Source organism: Polypterus senegalus, chromosome 3 (assembly GCF_016835505.1).
Source record: "Polypterus senegalus isolate Bchr_013 chromosome 3, ASM1683550v1, whole genome shotgun sequence".
Lineage (NCBI taxonomy): Eukaryota > Metazoa > Chordata > Cladistia > Polypteriformes > Polypteridae > Polypterus > Polypterus senegalus.
This window is the reverse complement of record NC_053156.1, coordinates 184,098,549-184,122,672: the sequence shown is the minus strand read 5'-3', so window position 1 is coordinate 184,122,672 and position 24,124 is coordinate 184,098,549. Positions and strand designations below refer to the sequence as shown.

Sequence of the window (24,124 nt, the reverse complement as noted above, 5' to 3'; positions counted from 1 at the left end):
GCCTGACGGAGGAGATGTGAGCAGAGGGGCTGTTTGCACAGAGGCTGTTTGCTTAGAAGATACTAACGCTTCTCTAAAAAATGCCGCGGCAAACTTAAGAGCACAAGTATTGATTTTTTGATTGTTTGCTTTTCTTTGCGAGTGCTCTCTCTCCCTCTCCCTCTGAAATTCTCTGCTCCTGAAGAGAAGAAGATCTATTTGCATTCTTTTAATTGTGAGAAAGAACTGTCATCTCTGTCTTGTCATGGAGGACAGTTTAAACTTTTGACTAAAGGGTGTTATTTCATGTCTAGAGGGCTCTAATAATGTTAACAGTGTGGGAGAGTTTATAAGGGCTTAAAATATATAAAAATAACTACACAAACATATGGTTTCTACTGAGATTTTTGTCTATCGCGGGGGGTTCTGGAACGCAACCCCCGCGATCGAGGAGGGATTACTGTATTCATATGTGCGGCTACTGTGGAAACAAAGCACATGGTGGAAAAAGTCAATGTCCCGCTAAAGGAAGACAGTGTAAAAAAAAACCTGTGCATGCAGTGTGTCACGTCTCACATAAAGAGGAAGACGAGCTGTTTATTGATGCAGTAAGAAACGAATCGATGAATGAAACCTGTTATCTTTACAACGATTGACAAACACGGAATGTAAGTTGAACACAACACATCCTACAAATACGAACCTGATTGAAAGAAATAATGATAATGAAATCCTTGATGACAGCAACACTCACAAAACAATTACTGTATATTGACAATCATGTTACGTTATTTTTAAAATGTTCCCTTTTCTTTTTCATAACTTCTTTAACACACTACTTCTCCGCTGCGAAACGCCGGCATATATATATATTGTCAGGGATGCCAGGGGCCATGACCCGGCCGGGACGCCATGAGGGACCGGATGTGGGTCTGCGCCCACCCTTGATCACGTGGGGGTCGCCTTCCTGGTTGCTTTGGGGGCCACGGGTACAGGGCATGGAAGCTCCACCCTGTAGGGGCCCGTAGTCACTGCCAGGAGGCGCTCCAATGCCTTGGGGACCTGTTACCCCAGCACTTCCGCCACACCATTAAGTGCTGGGGGGAAGAATTAGGACGGCGCACTGAGAGCTGCCGGGAGGACAGCCGGCACTTCCGCCACGCTGCTAGAGGAGGAATGCCGGGAACACCTGGGGCTCATCCGGGGACTGTATAAAAGGGGCCGTCTGCCTTTATTCGAGGCTGGAGTCGGGAGGAGGAAGGACGAAGCTCAGGAGAGCTGTGGAGGCGGCCCGAAGAAAGGCATTGTGGCCAGGACTGTGACTTTTGGGTTTTTGTGCACTAATTTGGGGTCTTAGTGACCATTGAAAACATTTGTAAATAGTGAAAATAAACGTGTTTGTGGGTGACATAAACGTGTCTGCCTGTCTGTGTTCGGGTCAACTTCCACATATATATATATATATATATATATATATATATATATATATATACAGTAATCCTCCTCGATCGGGGTTGCATTCCAGACCCCCCGATAGGTGAAAATCACAAGTAGAAACCATATGTTTCTATGGTTATTTTTATATATTTTAAGCCCTTATAAACTCTCCCACACTGTTTATAAATATTCCCCCAGAGTTATACAGCATAATCCCTTTGTATTCTCTTAGATATTAGGTAAGATTCATTGAAATTATGTATATAAACACACTGTTTATATACAATAAAACCTAAATATTATTTTAAAGATATTGAGTGTCTCCGATATCACATGTTACAGCCATTACGTATAGACATGCCACCAGCAATAAATACATACAATGCAACAAAAATAGTATACAGTAAATGTGTGTGTACAGTGACACTAAACGTACGTACATGTACTAAGTACTGTAAGTAGAAAATTAATTATGGTTACTCACCAACAATGACACGATGACTTGTCCGATAACAATGAGTTTTATTTTACTGCACAACAAAGGAGAGCGTTACAGCCCTTAAAGAAGCCACTTCAGGCGATTGTGTAGCACTGCCGTTGTTCTTCTTCTGGCAGTCTTCAATCCAAATCCCTAAAGCAGATTCCATCCAGACTACTGCCTTATTACATCCACTTACAACTTGTTTTGCACCCTGGTTAAAAGGACACTGCGGCCGTAGATCTTATATTCCTTTCCTACTTTTTAAATAAAAAGAATCGTAGCCTTCAACAAATCCAAAACGCGTTTACCTTTCGGCAATCGTTAACATCTTCCGTTTGCGCTTGGGCACAGCCCCTGAAGCAGTAGCAGATAATTTTGGAGCCATAATGAAGGGCTTGACTATGCACAAAGATAAACACAAAAGAGCACAACTCTTTACACAGCGAAACACGTTGATGCTGAATGAGCGAGATGAGACTTCCTGGTTAACACTGCATTCAGCAAGCAGGAACTTAATTCTGATTGGTTAGCTTCTCAGTCATCCGCCAATAGCGTCCCTTGTATGAAATCAACTGGGCAAACCAACTGAGGAAGCATGTACAGGAAGTAAAAAGACACATTGTCCGCAGAACTCACGAAGCAGCGAAAAATCCGCGTTATATATTTAGTTATGCTTTCATATAAAATCCGCCATAGAGCGAAACCGCGAAAGTCAAAGCGCAATATAGCGAGGGATTACTGTATACCCCGATCTACATACTCTCAAACAGACAAGCCACACACCGTGGCACAATTTTAGAGGCTTCGCCTCTAGCACCGATATCCGAGGTTCGATTCCCGAGAGGGGATGCACTGAGTATGTACGCGTGCTTCCCGATTCATTTTACCCTCGCATTTCCTTGGTTTGAGACGTATGAAAAAATATGCGGTTAACGCAGAATCATGTTACATTATTTTTAAAATGTTTCCTTTTCTTAGCACAAGCACAGCTGAGAAGCTTCAATGCATGTACTCCATAACGCGTTAAAAAAAATAACGCATTTAATCACACTTTCAATTCCAAGGAAAGGGGAACTTTTGTCAATGCATGATTTCCTGGTACATCGACAGTACCAGCGCTCCCTAATCACAGAGTACGCAGTGTGCGTAGGGCACCATCCAGCTGCTCAAAAAAATCTTTTTTATATATTATAATAATAAATTAATATTAATAATATACATATACAAATAAACAAAAATATAAATGTATATTTTGCATTTTACGGTGAACGCAGAGTAGGCTAAGCACACGTGAAGACGCGCGCACCCTCACCTCTGTTACGGCTGCCTATTTGGCCAAAAATTATAATAATTGAACAATATGCCTGCTCCTGGAAAGAGACATCAACAGTCCGGCGCCGAGAAACGAAAGAAAAAAAAAAGCCCAAGAAGAAGCCCGTGCATGTAACCAAATTTCTGGATTGCTCTGCACATAGCAGTGACGCTCCCTGTAACTGTTGCCTCTGCTGAGCGAAGTTTTTCTAAAATGAAGCTCATCAAAAGCATTTGCCCATCTATGGCACAAGAGCGCATCAGTGGTCTGGCAATTGTCAGCATCAACTCTGAATTAGCAAAGGCTTTATCATATGAAGAGCTCATTTACGACTTTGCCTCAAGAAAAAGCAGAAGTGTGCCTTTGTAAATTTTGAACTTTGGAAAGCTCCAGCAGATGACAGTGTTGATTTTATCTCAGTTTATTATTGTTTATTTTATTTATCATAAATGTTTTATTTAAAGTGTAATTTTAGTTTGTATTTTTTTGCTGTAGAGCTACAATTGTAATTTATAAATGATACAATTTATTTATGTATTTACTTTTGTTTGAATAAAGTTCTATTTTGGCCCCTATAGTAGGTTTCTTTTTTATTATTTTATTTTTACTTCCGTAATATTTGGGGGAGGGGGCACAAAAGTACATTTCTGCTTAGGGCACCCATTTGGCCAGCAGCGGCCCTGTACATCGATTACATTGATGCACACATCAGAGCTACAAAAATGTTACAGTCGGAATAAAGCGCGTTCCTACGACTGATCGGAGGAAAATTTAATTTCAAGAGACTACCCGAGCGAAGCCTTGATAAAAGCATGGTTTTCTGCACACTGAAAAGCAAGCAAAATTAGATGCATTACAGAATGCGGTCTTTGTGGCTCTTACTGGGGATCATTGGACTTCCGTGACCGTTAGTAATTCTAATTACATCTAATTACAAAATGTTCAATGATCACACTGTTTTAGCCTAATGTACAAAATAATTTTGGTTACTCAGAGTTTAAAGATGAAGCTGGTCAAATTACCTTTTATGTTTCTGACTTATTTTTTTAAGAAGAAAAACTGCACTTTATGTTGAAATTTTGGTTATTATTATTTAAAGACAATACCATTCTGAAAATGTACTTAAAGTACTTAAAATACCACTCTATTTTTAAGTCTGCCCAATTTTAGCCAGGGATGATATTTTTGTTTCAGTTTTTAATTGAAATGCAGTTTAAAAGTATTTTTTTTTTTCAGAAATTAAAAGAGCTTGAGTTTATAATATTCATGTCCATGTCTATTATTTGATTCTGTCGCCCATTAAAACCCTTTTAAATTAAAAAAAAAAAAACATTTGTGATTTGGGGCAAATTTTCATGTGTGATTACATGCGATTAATCAAGATTAATTATTACACAGCCTCTAATTAATTAGATAAATTTTTTTAATCGAGTCCCACCCCTAATATAGATATGTATATATATATATATATGTAGATTTCTATATATATACAGTATGTGTATATACAGTATATATTTAGATATGTACTATATATATATATATGATGTGTGTATATATATATATATATATATATATATATATATGTATGTATATATATATATATATATATGCATATATATATATATATGCCAGCAACAGTCATGACAATGACAACACAATTACATTGTCAATCAGGTTACGTTATTATTAAAATGTTTCCTTTTCTTTTCATTACTTCTTTAACACACTACTCTCTCTCTAAGCTGGTATTTTGCTGGTATATATATATATATATATATATATATATATATATATATATATATATATAACAATGTAATAGTTTTGTCACTGTTATGAGTGTTGCAGTCATCAAGGATTTGATTATCATTATTTCTTTCAATCAGGTTTGTATTTGGAGGATGGGTTGTGTTCAAGTTATGTTCCGTGTTTGTCAACCGTTGTAAAGATAACAGGTTTCATTCATCAAAGTGTTCACTACCCAAATCGGTACTCGTGAATCTAAGATGTTTAACAGGCATTCCCGGTATTAAGTTGTGGATTTGCCTGTGAATATTTAGCGGTAGTGTGTCTATGAACTTAATTTAACCTTTCCCAGTCCTGCAAAGTCAGTTCAAGTGAGCCGCTCGGAGTACATGCATCGAAGCTTTTCAGCTGTGCTTGTGCTATCTCGTGCGAACTCGCGATGTCCACGGCTTTATTTAATGTTAGCTCAGACCTGGCATACCAGCAAATTAAACTCCGTTACAGCAATTTTAACTCTGTTGCAAAGTGATCAAAAGTCTCGTTTAAACCCTGCGTCTTCTCATTAAACTTGTATCTCGCGAATATTGTATTCGTCGTGGGCATGACAAATGCCAGCGGCAGCCTGTCTATGAACTTAATTTAAACTTTAGGTTTACACCGTGCTTTGTTTCCAAAGTAGCTGCTTGTATGCGTCACTCGCTTCATATTCTTTTGCTGCCTTCTCAATTGTGTAATGCGTTTTTTGAACAGGTTTCATTCATCAAAGCGATCACTCGTACTGCGTTCACAGTCCGTTCACGTGAGCCACTCTCTTGTGTAATCTTGCGATGTCCACGGCTTTATTTAATGTTAGCTAAGACCCGGCAATTAAAGGTTTCTCGCTACAGCAATTTTAACTCCATTACAAAGTGATCCAAAGTCTCATTTATACCTCGTGTCTTCTCATTAAACTTGTATCTCGCGAATATCGTATTCGTCGTAGACATGACAAACGGCACCGGAAGCGTGTCTATAAACTTAATTTAAACTTTAGGTTTACACCGTGCTTTGTTTCCCCAGTAGCTGCACTTATGAATATGCTTGTATGTGTCACTCGCTTCATATTCTTTTGCTGCCTTCTCAATTGTGTAATGCATTTTTTGTTCAGCGCTGTTGCTTTTTGTCTGCGTACTGCGTTCACAGTCAGTTCATGTGAGCCACTCAGTGGCAGAGTGTTTCTATTTGATTACCGCTGATGGACGGCCTTATATTGGCAGGCACTAAATTACATGGGAGGAGTGACATTGAGGGACGCAACTCCGCCTCACAGAGCGACCGAGCTGCAGGTTATGGCTGGTATATATGTACATAAGTAGGTTCCAGTTATGACCGTTACGCGTAGAATTTTGAAATGAAACCTGAAAAATTCAGCCTTCTACCTACACGGGAAGTTGGAGAATTAGTGATGAGTCAGTGAGTGAGTCAGTGAGGGCTTTGCCTTTTATTAGTATAGATTCCCTGGATGGTAACCCAAAATCTAGCCACACTCAAGGTCAATTTCACAACACAGATGCCACATGGAGAGGAACCATTGGCAACTATTCATATTCATTGGCAGTTTCTGGTGAGTCCCAGTGAATCCCTGAGACAGTGTAAGCATTCTTTTAGGTATCACATAGACTTTGCATATACCTCTTATTAATTTTATTTTCTGTAATTTTCCTTTTAAACATCCTTTTCTCTTAGACCAACCTATTACAATAGACTACAACTGTGAAGTCCACAAAAGCACAAAATAAATTCTTAAATAATACTCACCAACGTTTCCTGAAACACAGAGCCAGATCTAATACCGATGCCCCAAAGCAAATTATATTAATACCTAAAACTTTTTTAAGTACCTGCAGATAAAAGCTGCTCTTCCTAGCCCTTCAGAGATCTATGAAAATTACTGAATGTTGCCTCAAGTATTTCTATAAGAAGTATGGGGTCACAGTGTCTTGCTTACAGTGATCATATCAAAAAATATCAAGATGCTCTTAATGCTACTAGATCAGCTTATTTTTCTGTTATCACCAATAAGGAAAGAAACCTAGTACTCTTAAAAAACTATAAATAAGCTCCCTGCATCAGCAACACTGATGATTTTCACCCATTTTTTGCAAAAAAAAACTGACAATATAAATTAGCAACTTTCATCATGCGCCCATCCCATATATTGTCATCAGTATTAGGCAGAATACTCTAATCAATTATTTAGATGCTGGATATTGAAAATAAATATAACATATTAATATTTGTAATCTGATTGAACACTCTCAATATTTTATGAATACTTTTAGAAACTGATATATAGCCTAGTTCATAAACATGGTATAATAAGTGTGGCCACCAGGGGCACACCAGCTCCCCAAACCTGACACAAGGCCAGCAACACACACAGGTTTCATTTGATGTGGGAAATGTTTCTCCATTACATAGTACAATAAAGCACCAAACACAAAGTAACATATTACACTTTGCTTTCTTTTACTTCCACCTCCCCTCCTCCTCCAGCAAGCCTCATCCTCCTCCTAACTCTGAGTCCCCAAATGAAGGCAGGTGGCTCCTTTTATGCTGCACCTGGGAGTACTCCAGGTGGCTCATTAGCACTCTCAGGTGGTGTGCAAGCCCAACAAAGTAGGGCTTTGCAGCTCCCCATGGCGGCCCACACGGAATCTTAACAGTGATGTGCCAAACTCCAACTCCAATGGAGCCCTGTGGTAATCCAAGGCACCACTGCAACCCAGGGGGGCTGCCATCTAGCGATCTGGGGGAGGCAATGCTCTAATGCCCTGTGCACATCTGCTCCCCTGGTCCTTCCTTTAGAAATGCATCCTGGCAGGGAATGGGCCCTGGGTGTCTGTCACACAAATTAAATATCTTTAAATTATGACCTTAAAATGCACTTCAGTATTGAAAAAAATAGAAACTCTGTTTTACCCGTACATTAAAAATGAAGGAAACCAACTTTTAATAATAAAAGTTTTTTTTTCTTCAAATATTCAAATGACCATAGCTTAAACTGTGTTTTAGCCAATTCACATTCTTGAGTTGTTCTTCTATTAAGAAACTAGCATAAACAAAAGTATCATTAGAAAACAAAGTCAGGATCTACATATTTAACATGACAAATAAAAATATTTCACTGCAATTATAGTGTTTGCATATAACCAACACACATTCTCACAAATATTTTAAATCTCATCGAAAAATAGCACTTTACATTTCCTGTTACAACTTGAAGGATTGCTTTGACCACTTCATTTTTTTGGAGCCACTTCTAGACAGGAAAAAAGGGTGCACATATAACCCACCCTTTTACATGGGTCCCGCAATCCTTGCCATCTATAGCGGCTAGGAGCTTGTCTATATACAGGCTAGGTCTTTTTTGTTCCATACGAATACACAAAGTAATACCTAACACTAGACCACAATTTGACTGGAGGAGGCAGGGGAAATACAGCACTAATGTAGTTAAGGCAAGGAATATTCAAATTAAGAACAGAAAATCTGGACTGAAATGATAATGGAAAGGAGAAACACTGTGTGATAGATTCTTCTAACAATTTTAAATACACTAGAGTAGATAGATGATATGGTTGATTGTAATGATGAAAATGTCTCTAATCCCAAGTATTTAATAGTTAGATATATTCATAAAAATGCATTGACTGCAAGTATAAAATGGCAACACAGCAGATTTATATTGGTTGATTTCATAGCCAAAAAGACTTACAATAACTCAGTACATAAGAGGCTAAATGGTGTGTTGCCCAGATATAATACAATATCATCAGCATAAAGTCTTTTTTTTTTTTTTTTTGGTTGGGAACTGTAAATTAGATTGATAAATAAAAAAATAAATGCTGTATACACTAAGACTTTGGTCTGAGCATAGAAGAAAATTAATCTCCTTAGTGTTTATTCGGGTCTAAAAACAGTGCTAAAAGTGTTGTCTTGGGGATGGTGTCTTGTAAGAAACACCTCTCATTAGCAGTGATGAAAAAGTGAATCTATTTTCAGGGAGTTAAATTGAAATGGTCAGTTAAACCAAAGTGATTCTTAGAATTAAAAAGTGGCACTTGCAGATGTGCACTGTGCTGTTCATATTATTATTATTATATCTATGATTATTATACTTTCTACACTTCTGACTTTGGACTTTCAGTGTTTTTGCATTTAATAAAAATGTAATATTTAAAGACAAAAAAAATGTAACACTAACAAGGCTACAAAGAAAGAAAAATTCTGAAATGGCTTTCACAGTCACAGTGATGCATTATACAAACATATTGCTGCTGTTATACATAACATTTCCTGACACACATCTACTGAATATTTTGTTGACTGAAAGTACTTAGCACTAGTATGTCACACAGAGCATGAGCAGAACTGTTCATAATGGCACTCTGTTTTGCTTTAATTCTCTCCTTCACTACTAATTATTTTGTTGATTTGGTGGGCCTTTCATAGTAATGTTACCAGTCCAGCACACCACAGCGTAGAAAACTGCACTGGTCATCACAGATCTATATTCCCACATTAAAGGATACAGTCTCCAAAAAAAGAACCTGCTTTGCCCTCTCTTACATAGTTCCTCTGCATTCCGAGATCAGTCTGACCTGTCATTAATGTGGACCCCCAAGTACTTGTAGGAGTGGCCAACCTCTGCATCCAATCCTTGAATAGTAACCACAGATAAAGGCTTTTTGGTGCACAAAAGCCAATAATCAGTTCCTAGGTTTTACTGATGTTAAGATGCTGACAATTCTCTTTCCACAAAGAAACAAAGTTCTCCATCTGCCTCCTATACTCTGTCTCATCCCCTTTATCAATGCACCCCATAAGTGCAGAATTATCTGAGAATTTCTGCAAGTGACATAACCTGAGTGTTACATTTATAGTCTGAGGTGTACAGAGTGAATAGAAAAGGAGACAGGACTGCTCACGTCTATATTAGAAACATAGTCCTTGAGTCTCACAAACTGCAGTCTGCATGACAGGTGGTCCATTATTCAGGACACCATAGGCTCATCCACCCACATATCTCCAAGTTCACCCCTTAACAGGGATGGCTAGATGGTATTGAAGGCACTGGTGAAATTAAAAAAAAAACATAATCCTCACAGTGCTGCCAGCTTTGCCCAGGTGAGGATAAGCCTTGTGGAGCAGATTAATAATTACTTCTCCCATTCCAGTCTTTGTCCAATAGGCAAACTGCAGTGGGTCAAAGAGGTGTACCACAAGAGGACTCATATAGTCTAGGTCCAGTCTCTTAAAGGTCTTCATGATGTGAGACATAAGTAGCACTACTCTGTAGTTATTAGGTGAACAGGCGCCTGCCTTCTTTGGAACAGGGACAATGCAGTTAGTTTTCCACAGCAGTGGCACTTTGTGAAGCCTTAGGGACAGACTGAATAGATGACAGTAGACACCCCAAAGTCGGTCAGCACAGGCCTTTAGAACTCAAGGACTGATTTAATCTGGTCCCGTAAATTTTCCTGTGTGTAGCTTCCTCATTTGTCTCCTTAATTGGTCTTTAGTTATGCACAGCCCACACTGATTTACGAGTATAACAGGATATTGCAAGAAGCTGTAGAGTAAGATTAAATAGCTGTGGTGAGAATAGATACCCCTGTCTTGACCTTAACCTTGAGGATTAATTAGGGACAGGAGGTATTAATGTTAGCAAACACAACTACAGTAGGGAAAGAGAATAGTATCTTGACCACAAAGTACAGGATGAGTCAAAAAGAAGTACCACATTTCAAATATTTATTCTACAAAAAACCCTACAAGATAAAATAAATTTCATCACGACACGAGAAAAGGTATACAAAATAGATTCTTGTCACTGTGTTTTAGAAATTACGTCTTCAAGATGGTGGCCATCATTAGCGATACACACTTTGAAATAATTTCTGAATGCTTGCATGACTCGTTCAGCCATTTCAAAGGCAATAGCGGCGATTTCATGGCTCCTTGAGGGCTTCAAGGTTTTGAGGTTGATGTGTGTATACCTTCAACATGAGATAGCCCCACAAGAAGAAACCGCACTGAGCAAGATCTAATATCCTGTTTTCATTTTGTCATTCTGGAATATTGAGTACTATATGATGTCAGAAAAAATTAATTTAAATGATTTTCAATTATCAGTTCAAAAACACTCCTTTTTTCGCAAAGGTATAACGAAACAAGTGTGCTTTTATTCAAGAATAAAGCTGAATAACAAAAAATTCAAGTGACAACAAGATACTAAGAAGAAATGATTCACCAGCATTTGTGTGTCTGGTTCTAGCCCTTCAGCGATATCTTTTACAGGCTGTAAAACTTTACACCGGCTGTTACAGACTGAAAACAAAGGCTTCTTCTTTTTCGGCACATACACTGTCAGCAAGGCACTGTCAGATCTAAAGACTAGCGAGGCAAATTGCTCATGTACTGAAGTGACTTTAGCTGCAGAAGGAAGTCCTGTTTTACTTAAGGTCCCAGGCAGAGTTGTGCTGAATTACAGCAGTCTATTAGCTGGTGAAAGCGCTGTGAAGAAGCTGTCTGTTGCTACGGTCCTGCCTTTGTCCAGTCTGATAGCAGTCACAGGACATTGTATTATTGATTGCAGTCACAGGACATTGTATTATTGATTGCCGGTACAACAAAAATAGTTCTGAGCAGGCATCAGCCACAGTGCTGCTCTTGTGAAAAGAATGGAGATAAATGCCATCAACTCAGAGAGGGTAAGGCAAGTACGATGTATCACGTGAACCAGTGGCGACTACTCTAAGACTACATGGGAAGCTCTGCTTCCTCTACTATGTCAGAAAATAAATGCTTATATATGCACTGTCGTATTTATATTGGTTTTAATAAAAGTACGCTAGAACGCATTCAACTTCACGACTAGCTCGTTCACAATCAGGTATTTATTGTAGATTGTTTGACGCGATTTTCTTGTCATACATTTCCGTGCAGCACAGCGTGTTAAACCCTCCTGAAGCCCAGCTTCACTGGAGCTCTATGGGCAAGCACAGAGGAGCTTTCTTCACTGCAAAAAAGCTGGACGGATAAATGCACCAAAATCGTCACTTCCAGGGAAGCTCAGCTTCTCTGGGAGTGAATGGAGCAGTGGGCGGGCCAGGATGCTGGGCTACTGCATGATGATTGGAGGAGCTGTTTAAAGGGTGAAACACCTTTTTTGATTGACAACATGACTTTGCTCCTTGTTTCAGCATTGTAAAGTTAGTTTGTTCATATAATTAAAGTAGCTCGTGGAAGGGGAAACTAGCCAGCTAGCAAGCTGTGCATAATGGCAGACGGTGCTAATATTGTTGACCTGCTTTTGGCAAAACCATTTAGTAGTCTTCCTTACGAAGAGAGACTCAGAATTACCTGTAAACGGCAGGGTAGACCAACGCCCAAGATTGATCTGGTACAAAAATCAGGAAAAAATAACAGGTCTTTTCAGCTCTCCTGGTATGACAAGGTGAACTGGCTGACTAGTATTGTTGTGACAAAGAAAATGTACTGTTGGCCATGCCTCTTGACGAAACCTTCTCAGGGAATGGGATGTGTTTGGTGAAACGTGGATTTGGGGGGACCTGGGTAACTTTGACAGGGCATACAAAAGGCATGAAAAGTGCAAAGAACATGTGAGTTCATGTGCAAGGTTAAGTTGTCTGGGCAGGGTCAGGGTTGAACATATAATGTATGAAGGTCTTCACATTCAGGTGGCAAAACATAATGAAACAGTAAAAAAAAAAAACAGGGCCTTCCTAAACTGTCTAATTGATGTGACTTCCTTGCTTGGCCGTCAGGAGCTGGCATTCAGGGGGCATGATGAGAGTAGTGAATCAGCAAATAAGGGGAATTACAGGGAATTTACAGAAACATTAGCTAAATATGACTCTGTCTTGGCCACACAATTTCAGTCATCAGCTGTGTTTTCTGGTATGTCCCACTCAATCCAAAATGACTTGATCTCTGCTCTCGCAGCCACTGTTTCTGATCATATAAAAAGTGAAATTCAGACTGCTCCTTTTTTTGCATGGTGGTGGATGAAGCAACTGACATATCTTGCCATGCCCAACTGTCTGTCATTGTTAGATATGTGGATAGTGCAGGTAAAATTCAAGAGTGCTTCATTGGATTTTTGGATGTGTCAGGGGGTCGAGATGCTCAGTCTGTGTTTGAAATTTCAAAAGAGAACATGCAAGGCTACAGTTTTAGAGAAAAACTTGTGGCACAAATCTACGATGGGGCTGCTGTCTTTGCTTCATCTCTCAATGGCCTACAGGCCAAAGTTAAAGTAATAGCCCCTAGTGCAGTGTTTGTGCATTGCTATGCACACAGACTGAATCTGGTGTTGTCCCAGGGTGCTAAATGCTTGACTGAGTCAAGAATATTTTTTGCATCTCTCTTTGGGTTCACCACACCACAAGTCCACAAAAAGGATGTCTTTTCTTGAGTCTGCAGGGTCTTCAAGATTGCCCAGAAACGCTCCTACTTGATGGAATTTCACATCACGGATAGTGAGCACTGTGGCAAACAATTATGATGGCCTCCTGCAGAATTTTGACAAGATTACCCAGGATGAGAGCATGGCTTCATAATGAAACTGGAGGATTTTGAGTTTGTGTTCATGTTGTACACATATGAATAAATATTCTCTGAGACAGATGTTGTCTTTGATATTGTCCAGCAAAGGGCTCTGGATGTGCTTTACTGCAAAAAAAAGAATTGGGTCTCTCCTTGCTTTTGTCAAGGAGAAGAGGTCAGAGGAGGTTTATCAAGCAGTTTATGCAAAAGCAGCAAATCTCACATCAGACCCTTGAGATGAACCTATTAGAAAGCGTCGTCTGTCACAATTACAGGATCCCCAAGACCGCTACAGAAATTTGTACATGGCCATCCTAGACAATCTCATGGAGCAGATTTCTCAGCGTTTTTCAAATTTGGAAAGCATGAGCTTCTTAGAATTAGTCAATCCAGGGAAATTTGATGAAATAAGACAAGTGTTTCCAGAGGAGGCATTTGAAAGTGTGCTGAAAAGTTATGGCCATTTCTTTGACTCAGGGAGACTGAGATCTGAACTTCAAGTACTATATTCAGATCATGACTTACAGGGGAGCAGGAGTAAGCTGTGTGATTTCTTGGTGTTTTTTTAAAGACATGGAGTTGGATAGTGCAATGCCTCAGCTATACAAGCTGTTGTCGTTAGTGGCAATAATTGACGCTACATCAGCAGGTGTAGAGAGGAGCTTCTCCTGTTTAAATTGGGTCAACTCATACACCCGCAACACAATGGGCCAAGATCGTTTGAGCAACCTTGCTCTCCTGGCCATTGAGAGGAAACTGGTTAAGTCCCTGGAAAAGATGGCCAATTGGTACAACAGGGTCACAGACCATTTTCTGCAAAAGGAACGGAGGACAGAATTTACGTACAAATTACATAATGAATTTTATGATGAAGGCCTAATATGAGCTTCCCCTGTTTCAAAAGCTAGCAGCCGCCACTGACGTAAACGTCACTGAGAGAATAAAACTGAATAATAAAAAAACAAGCGTTAACTTTTACAAGTAGCCAAAATTGACACCGGGTGTTACTGACTCAAATCAAACATGTTTTTATTGTATTGTAGAAATAATAATAATAATAGCAGCTCACTACTCAAAACAAAGAGTGCCCGGTCTTAAACCCCAGACCTTCGGGTTATGTAATGCAACAGTTCTGACTTCTACACCATTCAAGAATACGTGTAAACTCCCTGTCGATTGACATTTGAGCTTGAGTTTTTAACCCATTGACAGCCATATGTAAATCTAATGCTTTTTTCCCTTTGGTTATATTTTTGAATAAACGCACATGTGTTTATTTTATATTTGGACTAAAGTCTTCAAATATTATACACTTCTCGTCATTATTAAAATAAAATGGAAAAAGGTTTCGGCTTTAGGTACATGTTCAGCATTTCCTGCATTTCCTTTCATCCTACAGCTACCAAGATCTTTGTAGACACGGAACGCACATGAAATGCATGTATTCCAAATAAAGATATACTGTATTATTTACCCTATACCTGTACATCTTCAGGCACCCCACACACAGATAAGGAGCTTTGGCTTGAACTGGGAGACCTTTCTTCCCGCGACCTAAGCTGCGTCAAGGCGGGGGATCGGACAGCAGGCTGCTTGCCCTAATTGATGCATTTACAAAACAAAAGACACTGATGGTAGAGGTGTGAAGGGATTTAAGGTAGACCGGGATTACAAGTTTTTCCGTAGGCTTCAGGAATTCTAGTGTTAATCTTGCTTCATAGTTCATTCCCTGTAGCTAGAATCAGCGCAGTCACTCTTTTATGGACTTTATATATATATATATATATATATATATATATATATATATATATATATACACACAAAACACACTAGGGGCTTTGCCTCCTACTCACTTTGCTCGCCCACCCCCTAACCCCTCTCTCCTGGGGCACAATTCACGATCGCCACTTCGAGTCGTGAAGGGTGGGGTCGTGAATTTAAACGCACGCTAAGAAGATGCCGACGAATCAGCTGCTAGCTTGTAGCTGCTGCTACTGAGCTGTGATCTGCATGTCGCACTACACGACAATCATTTAAAAGCCTGTACAGCAGCTGCTGCTACCAAGCTGAGTTTTCTGCATGCTGCGCTGCGTGACGATCATTTAAAAGCCTGTACAGCAGCTGTCATTTTGTCTCACTTCCTTGACACTTTTGTGACGTTAAAGTGTCTCCGAGAAATTGTTCATAAGTAGGGCGTGATGTTTTAAGTAGTCTCGCGGGACTTCAAAGCGGCTCCCTGAGATGATTACGTCTCGACCTAAAATTTTTTTATATAATAGATAGATAGATATAGTAAAGGCTCCAAAGGAAGTGACAGAGAAATACTTGCAAAAGCTGCAAATAGGACTGCTTACTATGACTGATTTGGCTGTATAGGTAAGTGAGTTCTGTGCAGTAAAGCATGTGGGAATAAAGAGCGAAGGAATCCCTGACATCTGTGAGGGGAACTGAGTAGCACTGTTTACAACAGATTGCCAAGTAATAAAACTCTGTTATTCTTAAGTGTCAAGTCAAATGAATAGAAGAAACTCAGACTGAAGAGGTTAAGCCTGATGGATTAGACACAATACAAAGTGAAAATGTCTCACATATTCATGCAGGTGTCCAAGTAACCCTTATTCCTACAAGGTACTTGACAACAACTGACATACAAAATGCACCATTATTACATTGTGTAAAGGCAACATACTATATATAGAATGGGGCTCCTTTTTAATCCACATGGGATCCCAGACCACTGAACTGCCCCCAAAGAAAGAGGGGGAGCCAATCAAAAATGAAGGGCTGACCCAAAAAAGGAAAAGCAGTGAGTTCAGAAGACCCACAGAGGTCATGTGGCCAGAGGTCTCCACTTACCTCAGCCTTATCAAACTGCGGCAAACTAGGGTCAGGTGGAAGAAGAAACTACAGATTAAACACAGGACAAGGAATTCTTCAAAAGTTTCCCTTCTGCTTCATAAGGCACAATAGAAAATGTAATAGAAGTGGCAAGAGATATTCTGACTGTCAGGAAATGGAGCACTGCTGGAGGCACTGATCTATGCAGAGGTTCCCAAGGACTTGGGGTCAAAACAGAAAATCCCAACCTATACAACCTGAAGATGTTAATAACTAGTATCCCCATGCTCCTATTAATTGTGTTTATTTCCTCCCTGCAGATATGAGATAGGTGGACGGTACAACATGCAAACTGCGAACTGAACTTACCCCATTGTGGGGTTGTCACTGTACCCACAAGAGCACAGCTGCAGGAGGGACATTGTAACGGATGCCAGGCATGGGGTGGGATCATGACCAGGCTGGCTCAACATGTCCTACATGGCTGGGAGACCAGCACTCAAATATTCAGGGTGGTCCCTGTTGCTGCCAGTATATGGACAGATAAAAATGATATGCTGTAATCCCGGAAAGACTTGATAAAGGATCCTAAAATGACTGGGATATCATTATAATGGAGGGAAAGGGAGATGCAACTTACCTGGGTTAATTACTCCCCCAAAACACTAGATGGCAGTATTCCTGGGTTATAGTACCTCTATGTATATCCACAGATCAGGTTGTGAACTGTAGTCCCATGGCACAGCCCTGTTGGGTTCCATAGGTGGCAGCAGGGGTGCTATTGTAATTAAAAGTTCCTACTTCATGGAACTTCCGACTAACCTGGAAGTACTTCCAGGTCCAAGAAAAATGAAATAGCTCTGCTCCAGCTGTTTGAGGTGGTGTTGGGAGAGGAGCTGGATGACACTAACTAGAGAGACGTGGAGAAGACAAGACAGAAGACACACTGTGGTATGGTGTTGTATTAAACATAGAGACCTCTCAAAAGTAGTTTATAAAAAATGTAAACTGAACTCAAGAATGTGATTGTTTGATGATGACATATAAGGATGAGTGTTGCAAATCATGGGCTGGATACAGCCATTAGTAGAATGTGGGTAGTCCAACTGTCTATGTAAAACAAAATTGAGGAACCCAGATGAACCGCATCTTTTTGAAATAATGCCTAGGCAATGCTGGGAAACACAGCTGGTATATTTTTATGTATATATGGATATACACATTATGGCATATCAAGTTCTTGCATTTTACATTAGATTTATAGAAAAAGCAGTTTGCACCTTTTGCAAAATTCTTGCATGCATATAATATTTACAAGAACTACATGTGCATTCTTTAAAAATCTAAACATTATCTATAGTTTTTCCATGCTTATCAATGCAACTATCATAATTTATTTAAATAATTTAATCTGTTATTATTAAATTGCATGGACAGAGAGTTCAAATTGCATGGACAGAGAGTGTTAAAAAATATAAAAAGGCCCTCTTTAAAGCTCGCTCAGAATACTATTCTACATTAATAGATAGCAATAATAAAAATCCTAGGGTACTTTTTAGAGCAGTGGCTAAATTAACAAATGGGAATTCAGATCAACAGTGCAAAATACCAACAGATATTAGCAGTACAGACTTTATGAACTTCTTCAATGAGAAAATTAAAAATATAAGACCCCAGATCTCAGCATCACAGTACAAACCACATACTAGCTTAGCAGACCCTGTCGCACATTGCATTCAGCACTTTAATAATTTTAATCCTGTAACTCATCAGGAAGTCTTAACTTTAATTACTAAAATGAAGCCCACTACTTGTTCCCTAGATCCAGTGCCAACAAAACTAGTAAAAGTGCAATGGATGTTCTTGCAGCCTATTCTAACCATTATCAATAGTTCATTACTGCATGGCACCGTACCTGATGCACTAAAAGTGTCAGTCATTAAACCTTTACTTAAAAAGTCAGACCTAGACCCACACATACTAAATAACTATAGGCCTATTTCAAATTTACCATTTCTCTCTAAAATACTAGAGAAAGTAGTCGCCAGTCAGCTTCAGTCACACCTTACGCATTACAATTTATTTGAGAAATTCCAGTCTGGCTTTCGCACTGGTCATAGTACAGAAACGGCACTAACACGGGTTGTAAATGACATTCTGATATCCTCTGATGAAGGAAATTCCACTGTAATTATGTTGTTGGACTTAAGTGCAGCATTTGACACCATTGACCATTCTATTTTACTGCACAGGCTAGAAAAAGATGTTGGGCTTACAGGCCCGTGCTCGCTTGGTTCAGTTCTTATTTATCAAATCGATTCCAGTATGTACAGAAATGTGCAGACAGTACTCCATCATTATACACAGAAGTTCAATATGGTGTCCCGCAGGGCTCAGTACTGGGACCTTTACTGTTTTCACTTTACATGCTTCCACTGGGATCTCTCATTAGGAAACATAATGTTAATTTTCACTGTATGCAGATGACACCCAGTTATACCTTTCATTTAAATCAAATGAAGTTTCTCCGATGTTGTCTTTAATTAGTTGTGTTAGTGAATTAAAGGAATGGATGAATGAGAACTACTTGTCTTTAAATACAGATAAAACAGAGATGTTAATTGTTGGAGGGAATGACGCTGATCACAGCAATATTTTGTCGTCATTTAACTCAGTTGGAATCCCAATTAATTTTACTGAATCAGCCCGCAATCTAGGAGTTATCTTTGACTCTAGCATGTCATTTAAAGCGCATATTACAAAGTCGTCCAAAACATGTTTTTTCCATCTTAAAAATATTAGGAAATTAAGGCGCTTTCTAAATAAACAGGATTGTGAGAAATTAATTCATGCATTTATCTCTAGTAGGATTGACTACTGCAATGCGGTGTTCACTGGCTGTTCAAACTGTTCTCTATACAGCCTCCAGTTAATCCAAAATGCGCTGCAAGAATTATTACAAGAACAAGAAAATATGAACACATAACCCCAGTTCTTAAATCTTTACACTGGCTCCCAGTTAAGTTTAGGGCAGATTTCAAAATCCTCCTTTTAACATATAAAGCATTAAATGGCCAAGGTCCGCTTACTTGTCTGAACTTATCATGACTTACAAACCTGAGCACATTAAGATCTCAAGATGCCGGTCTGCTTAGGATTCCAAGGATTAATAAAATAACAGTGGGAGGTCGAGCTTTTAGTTACAGGGCCCCTAAACTGTGGAATGGTCTTCCTGCTTCCATAAGAGATGCCCCTCGGTCTCAGCCTTTAAATCCCGGCTGAAGACTCACTACTTCAGTTTAGCATATCCTGACTAGAGCTGCTGATTAACTGTACATACTGCATCTCTGTTGTTAGTCATTAGCACTATAACATAAGTAACATGATAATTATATTTGAATACTAACCCTCACCTATTCTGTTTCTTTTCTCGGTACCCAAATGTGGCCATTGGTGCCACGGCCCACCTGCCAAGTTGTTTGCCTGCCTATGGTAAAGTCATCCCTGATGGAGGATCACAGGAATCATGGGAAAGAGGGGTCCTTTCATCGGAGCAACGTTTCAGCCGTGGCATGGCCAAATGGAGATGCAGCTAGATGGATGAGGTCTCCAGGACTCTAAAAATATCCAAACCTAATTATGTCATATCATCTACTGTTAAACCGTAATTCTAAAATTTTTATTATTATGCTGTCTTAAGGAATTGTTCTGTTGTGTATATTGTATTGTATTGACCCCCTACTTTTGACACCCACTGCACGCCCAACCTACCTGGAAAGGGGTCTCTCTTTGAACTGCCTTTCCCGAGGTTTCTTCCATTTTTCCCTACAAGGTTTTAATTGGGAGTTTTCCCTTGTCTTCTCAGAGAGTCAAGGCTGGGGGGCTGTCAAAAGGCAGGGCCTGTTAAAGCCCATTGCGGCACTTCCTGTGTGATTTTGGGCTATACAAAAATAAACTGTATTGTATTGTATTGTATTAATAATGTTGGCAACTTCCCCTGGTCATAGACTATGTGGTTTTGACAGACCTACAACTGGGACAAAAGCCAGAGGGTGGTTTTTGGATCTCTGATCCTGTCATTGTATCATTAAATCCCAAAAGATGCATTTCAATGACAATAATGATACCTTAGTCCTTTGGTACAGCTTGGTGTTATCTTGAAACTAGGAGAGAGGAAGGTAGTAAAAATTGTCACAGTAAATTGGCTACATTCTGTTATACTTAAAGGGGGCATAAGAATAAGGGATACACATTTCCATATGCCTTAGCATAGAGTTTTTCCAGATTAAGTAGTTAGAAATTGAAAGTCCAGGACATAGCCAAGACAGATCCTGAAAAGAAAAAAAGTTTACCTATATGGGAAAATGTGATACCCCAGCAAAATAAATGGAGAGCCAAGGAAAGAAAAAAGGATAATTTGCACTGGGACATAAAACTGGCAAGAACTCAGCCTAAGAGGCTTCTTTTGACAGTGTGTGGAAAGTTGCAACCATAACCATGTATTTGGACAGATTATCTAAAGAAAAGGTTTAAGTATAGTTGTTTATTAAAGAGGACCACTGTCAAGAAAGAGAGAATTAATGGAGAATTATAGCAGCCAACCAAGAGTAAATAGCAAAATAATATGATAAAAATGTATAAAATATCTTCTTGTATTTTTGGTCAAATGTAAAATAAAATTATGCAACACATGTACTACTGTATAATTCCAGCTGTATTACCTGAACACTCTTCAGGGCTCCTGGAATGATGTTGAGCAGAGGGAATATTGTTTGACCATTGCAAATCTGTTGAAACATTTTGTTGACTTTCCCAATGAACCTGAAAAAAAATATCAGGAAAACGTAAAAGTTAATTAAGCAAAGAACCAATGTCAAGCCAGTACACATCTAACAACAAGTAGTCAACTTTATTTATTTATTATTTTATTTATGTATAAACTTATTTATTTTATACAAGTAGTACAAAAGTGTTCAAAGTAATGTAATAAGAAAAAAATTCCAGACTTCAACATCTTTAGAATCAACCATGGTTATAAAGAGCTTCTAAACCACCAACACAATTAATACTTAGAAAGAAAACCAATTGCCATTTATTTTATTTGTAATGATAATAATTTTATGTAAATTGTATAATGATAAAGAAAAATAACTATAAAAGATTCAGGTGCAACTCAACTATTAACTGCATTCAACCTCATCATTATTCACATTAATTGCAATACTAAAAAGAAAAAATGTTATATAATTGGAGATATGCCAGTAAAATAAAAGCATTCATTATAAAAGTTGAAAAGTATGGAACATGTTCTGCCATTTTTCATATAGACATTTGCAGTTATATTTAGAACATTCCTTTCCACGTAATTTCTCCAAAATAACATGGTCGAGTTTTGTCAGTCTCTAGAAGCCTACTCTGTAACACACTTCTTGGTAATTTATTGTGCAATATTTACCCTTAACACGTTTTCATCTGTGTCTCCATGCTCTTGTTGAAGAACTCTTTTTAAAGTAACAGATTGGATCCACTGTATTGACTCCTTTTGTAATTTTCAAAATTTATGTTACAACCTAATCTTAGTTTGCTTCAGTTATAACATTCAGCTCATTCAAACATTTCCCATAACTCATCTCAAGCAATCCAGGAATCAGCCTTGTTGCTCTTCTCTGGAATTTCTTATGTCTTTATTGTAATCTGGACACCATAACTGTATATAGAACTCTATGGGAGCCTTACGAGTTTGTTAAACATTTTGACTTTACACATCATGCTATATAACTTAACATCCCATTATCCTTAATGGCTGCTATAATTTGTCTAGACGCATATGACAGAAAGATTGAGTTAAACTTTATTATAATTGAGTTAAACTATATCATTTTACGCAGAGATGAGTAGAGTAGTTATATGCATGCACCTTCTGTCAAAAAGATTTATGACCTTTAAGCCCCGCCCCTATGAAGCAAGACCGGAAGTCCTGCCCCGTCACCCCCTGATGACGTCACACCGGAAAGCCCGGTCCCTCCATGTGACCTAGCCCCGCCCCTTTGGCACCGCCCCCTGGTGGTAGATGGGTCAAGGGCTCCCTGCCACCACCCAGACTCCGCCTTGAACCCACACCCCGGCACCTGATTGGCTCTCCTTTCTGTCAAGGGCATTTTGATGGATGTCTGACCCCTCCTTGAACCCGCCCCCCGGCAACTGATTGGTTCAGGAAACTGTCAAGGGGAATTTTGATGGATGTCTGCCCCTTTGTTGAACCGCCCCCCTCTTCCTAGGACCCTCGACAAGACGAGACATGCCCAGGGCATGTCCTGACAAATCCAGGCAAGTTTCTATCCAGACCCTGCCGTCCACCTCTTCTGAAAGTGCTGTATAAAAAAGCGGATCATCTTCGGTTCTAAAGACTCTGTAAAGAAAAATGGAATCTATGCCCGATACCCCGGTGAAGTGTCCGTTCCGCAGAATCTATTTGAAGGATCGTTTGAGAATGGTTAAAAGATGTTTGGTGCCTGAGTTTCTTGAAGCTGAAGGTCGGTCTAAGTTGTGCGAAACACGGCTGCTATCAGAGGACAACAAGGAAAACTGTCCGCCGGCTTTAGTATTGAAGGACTGAATTCTGTAAATTGAAACGGCGGTTGAGTAACGGACTATGAGGGCAAAAACGTAACTCGATTCGAATGATGACGCCATGAAAAACCCTCCTTTATTTTAAGCCACGCCCTTTCCTTTTATCATAAATACACAGCCTGTTAGTCAGAGGACCAAAAGGAGGACCATTTAAAGCTCCCCAGCATGTCGACATCTACAGACTCTGAAATGACGGGGATCAGCGTAACACCCTCGGGGGGTCCCGCCTGAAGCTCCAAAGCCTGAAGCTTCATGGTCTGGGACTTCATGGCCTGAGGCTTACCAGTTCTATAACTCGGTCTGGACTGATGGCCTTCAAGATCCCCAAGAATCTGACCTCCGGTATTTTAGTATACGACTCGATTACAGTTTCTGGTCAAGAGACCTTGAGCCAGATTGCGGATTCCATTCTCCAGGTCCTGGGTGGTCTTCCGCCGTCTTCGCTAATGATGATCAGACGGATAACCCCGTCTCTGCCAATGGTGCTCAGATGGATAGCACCGTCTCCGATAAGGGAACTCAGATAGACATCTCTTACCTAGCTCTAGGACAACCGTGGGTGATCAGACAAGATCCGGAGGAACCAATGTCGATCGAGCTGTCTGAGACATGTATGGATTGCCCAGACGGAGTGCTGCCTGAAACCTGGAAAAAGGCTCAGCAAATTGTTAAAGGGCTGATGACGTGTCTGCTGGATATCATCGTCTACTATGACCAGAAAAATGAATGTCAAGGCTGTGAGATAGCTCATCCCAGCCAGAGAAGACATATCTGCCTCTTTGAACCTGAAACCACCTACCGCCAAGGACGCTTTCAGAGGATTCTGAAGATTTTTCGCAAGTCTTGGCTGAAAGGACTGACGGTGAAAATTCTAGGTTATTTTAATATTCTACTGCCGATACACAAAATACACGCTGTGGTTGAAAAGACTGTGGGTGAGTTTGATAATACCAACTCTATTCATGATACTGTAATGCAGTCATTTTATGATATGGATGAATACTCTTACTCTGTAGCCCGCTGTATGGCAAATGAGATTTGTAAGTGGAATCTTAATCATGAGGGTGATATGAATCTGTGGACTAAATATG

The 24,124-nt window shown here is 39.5% G+C and overlaps 1 protein-coding gene across 1 annotated transcript in view; it reads right to left on the bottom strand.

Moving 5' to 3' along the window:
• The window catches only part of LOC120526634 (kinesin-like protein KIF13B), a 655,733-nt gene that overhangs the window by 64,981 nt on the left and 566,628 nt on the right, over nucleotides 1–24,124 (bottom strand). The window contains exon 33 of the mRNA XM_039749796.1: nucleotides 21,125–21,224. Coding sequence (XP_039605730.1) covers nucleotides 21,125–21,224 — 100 coding nt within the window. The remainder of the gene's footprint in view (nucleotides 1–21,124; nucleotides 21,225–24,124) is intronic.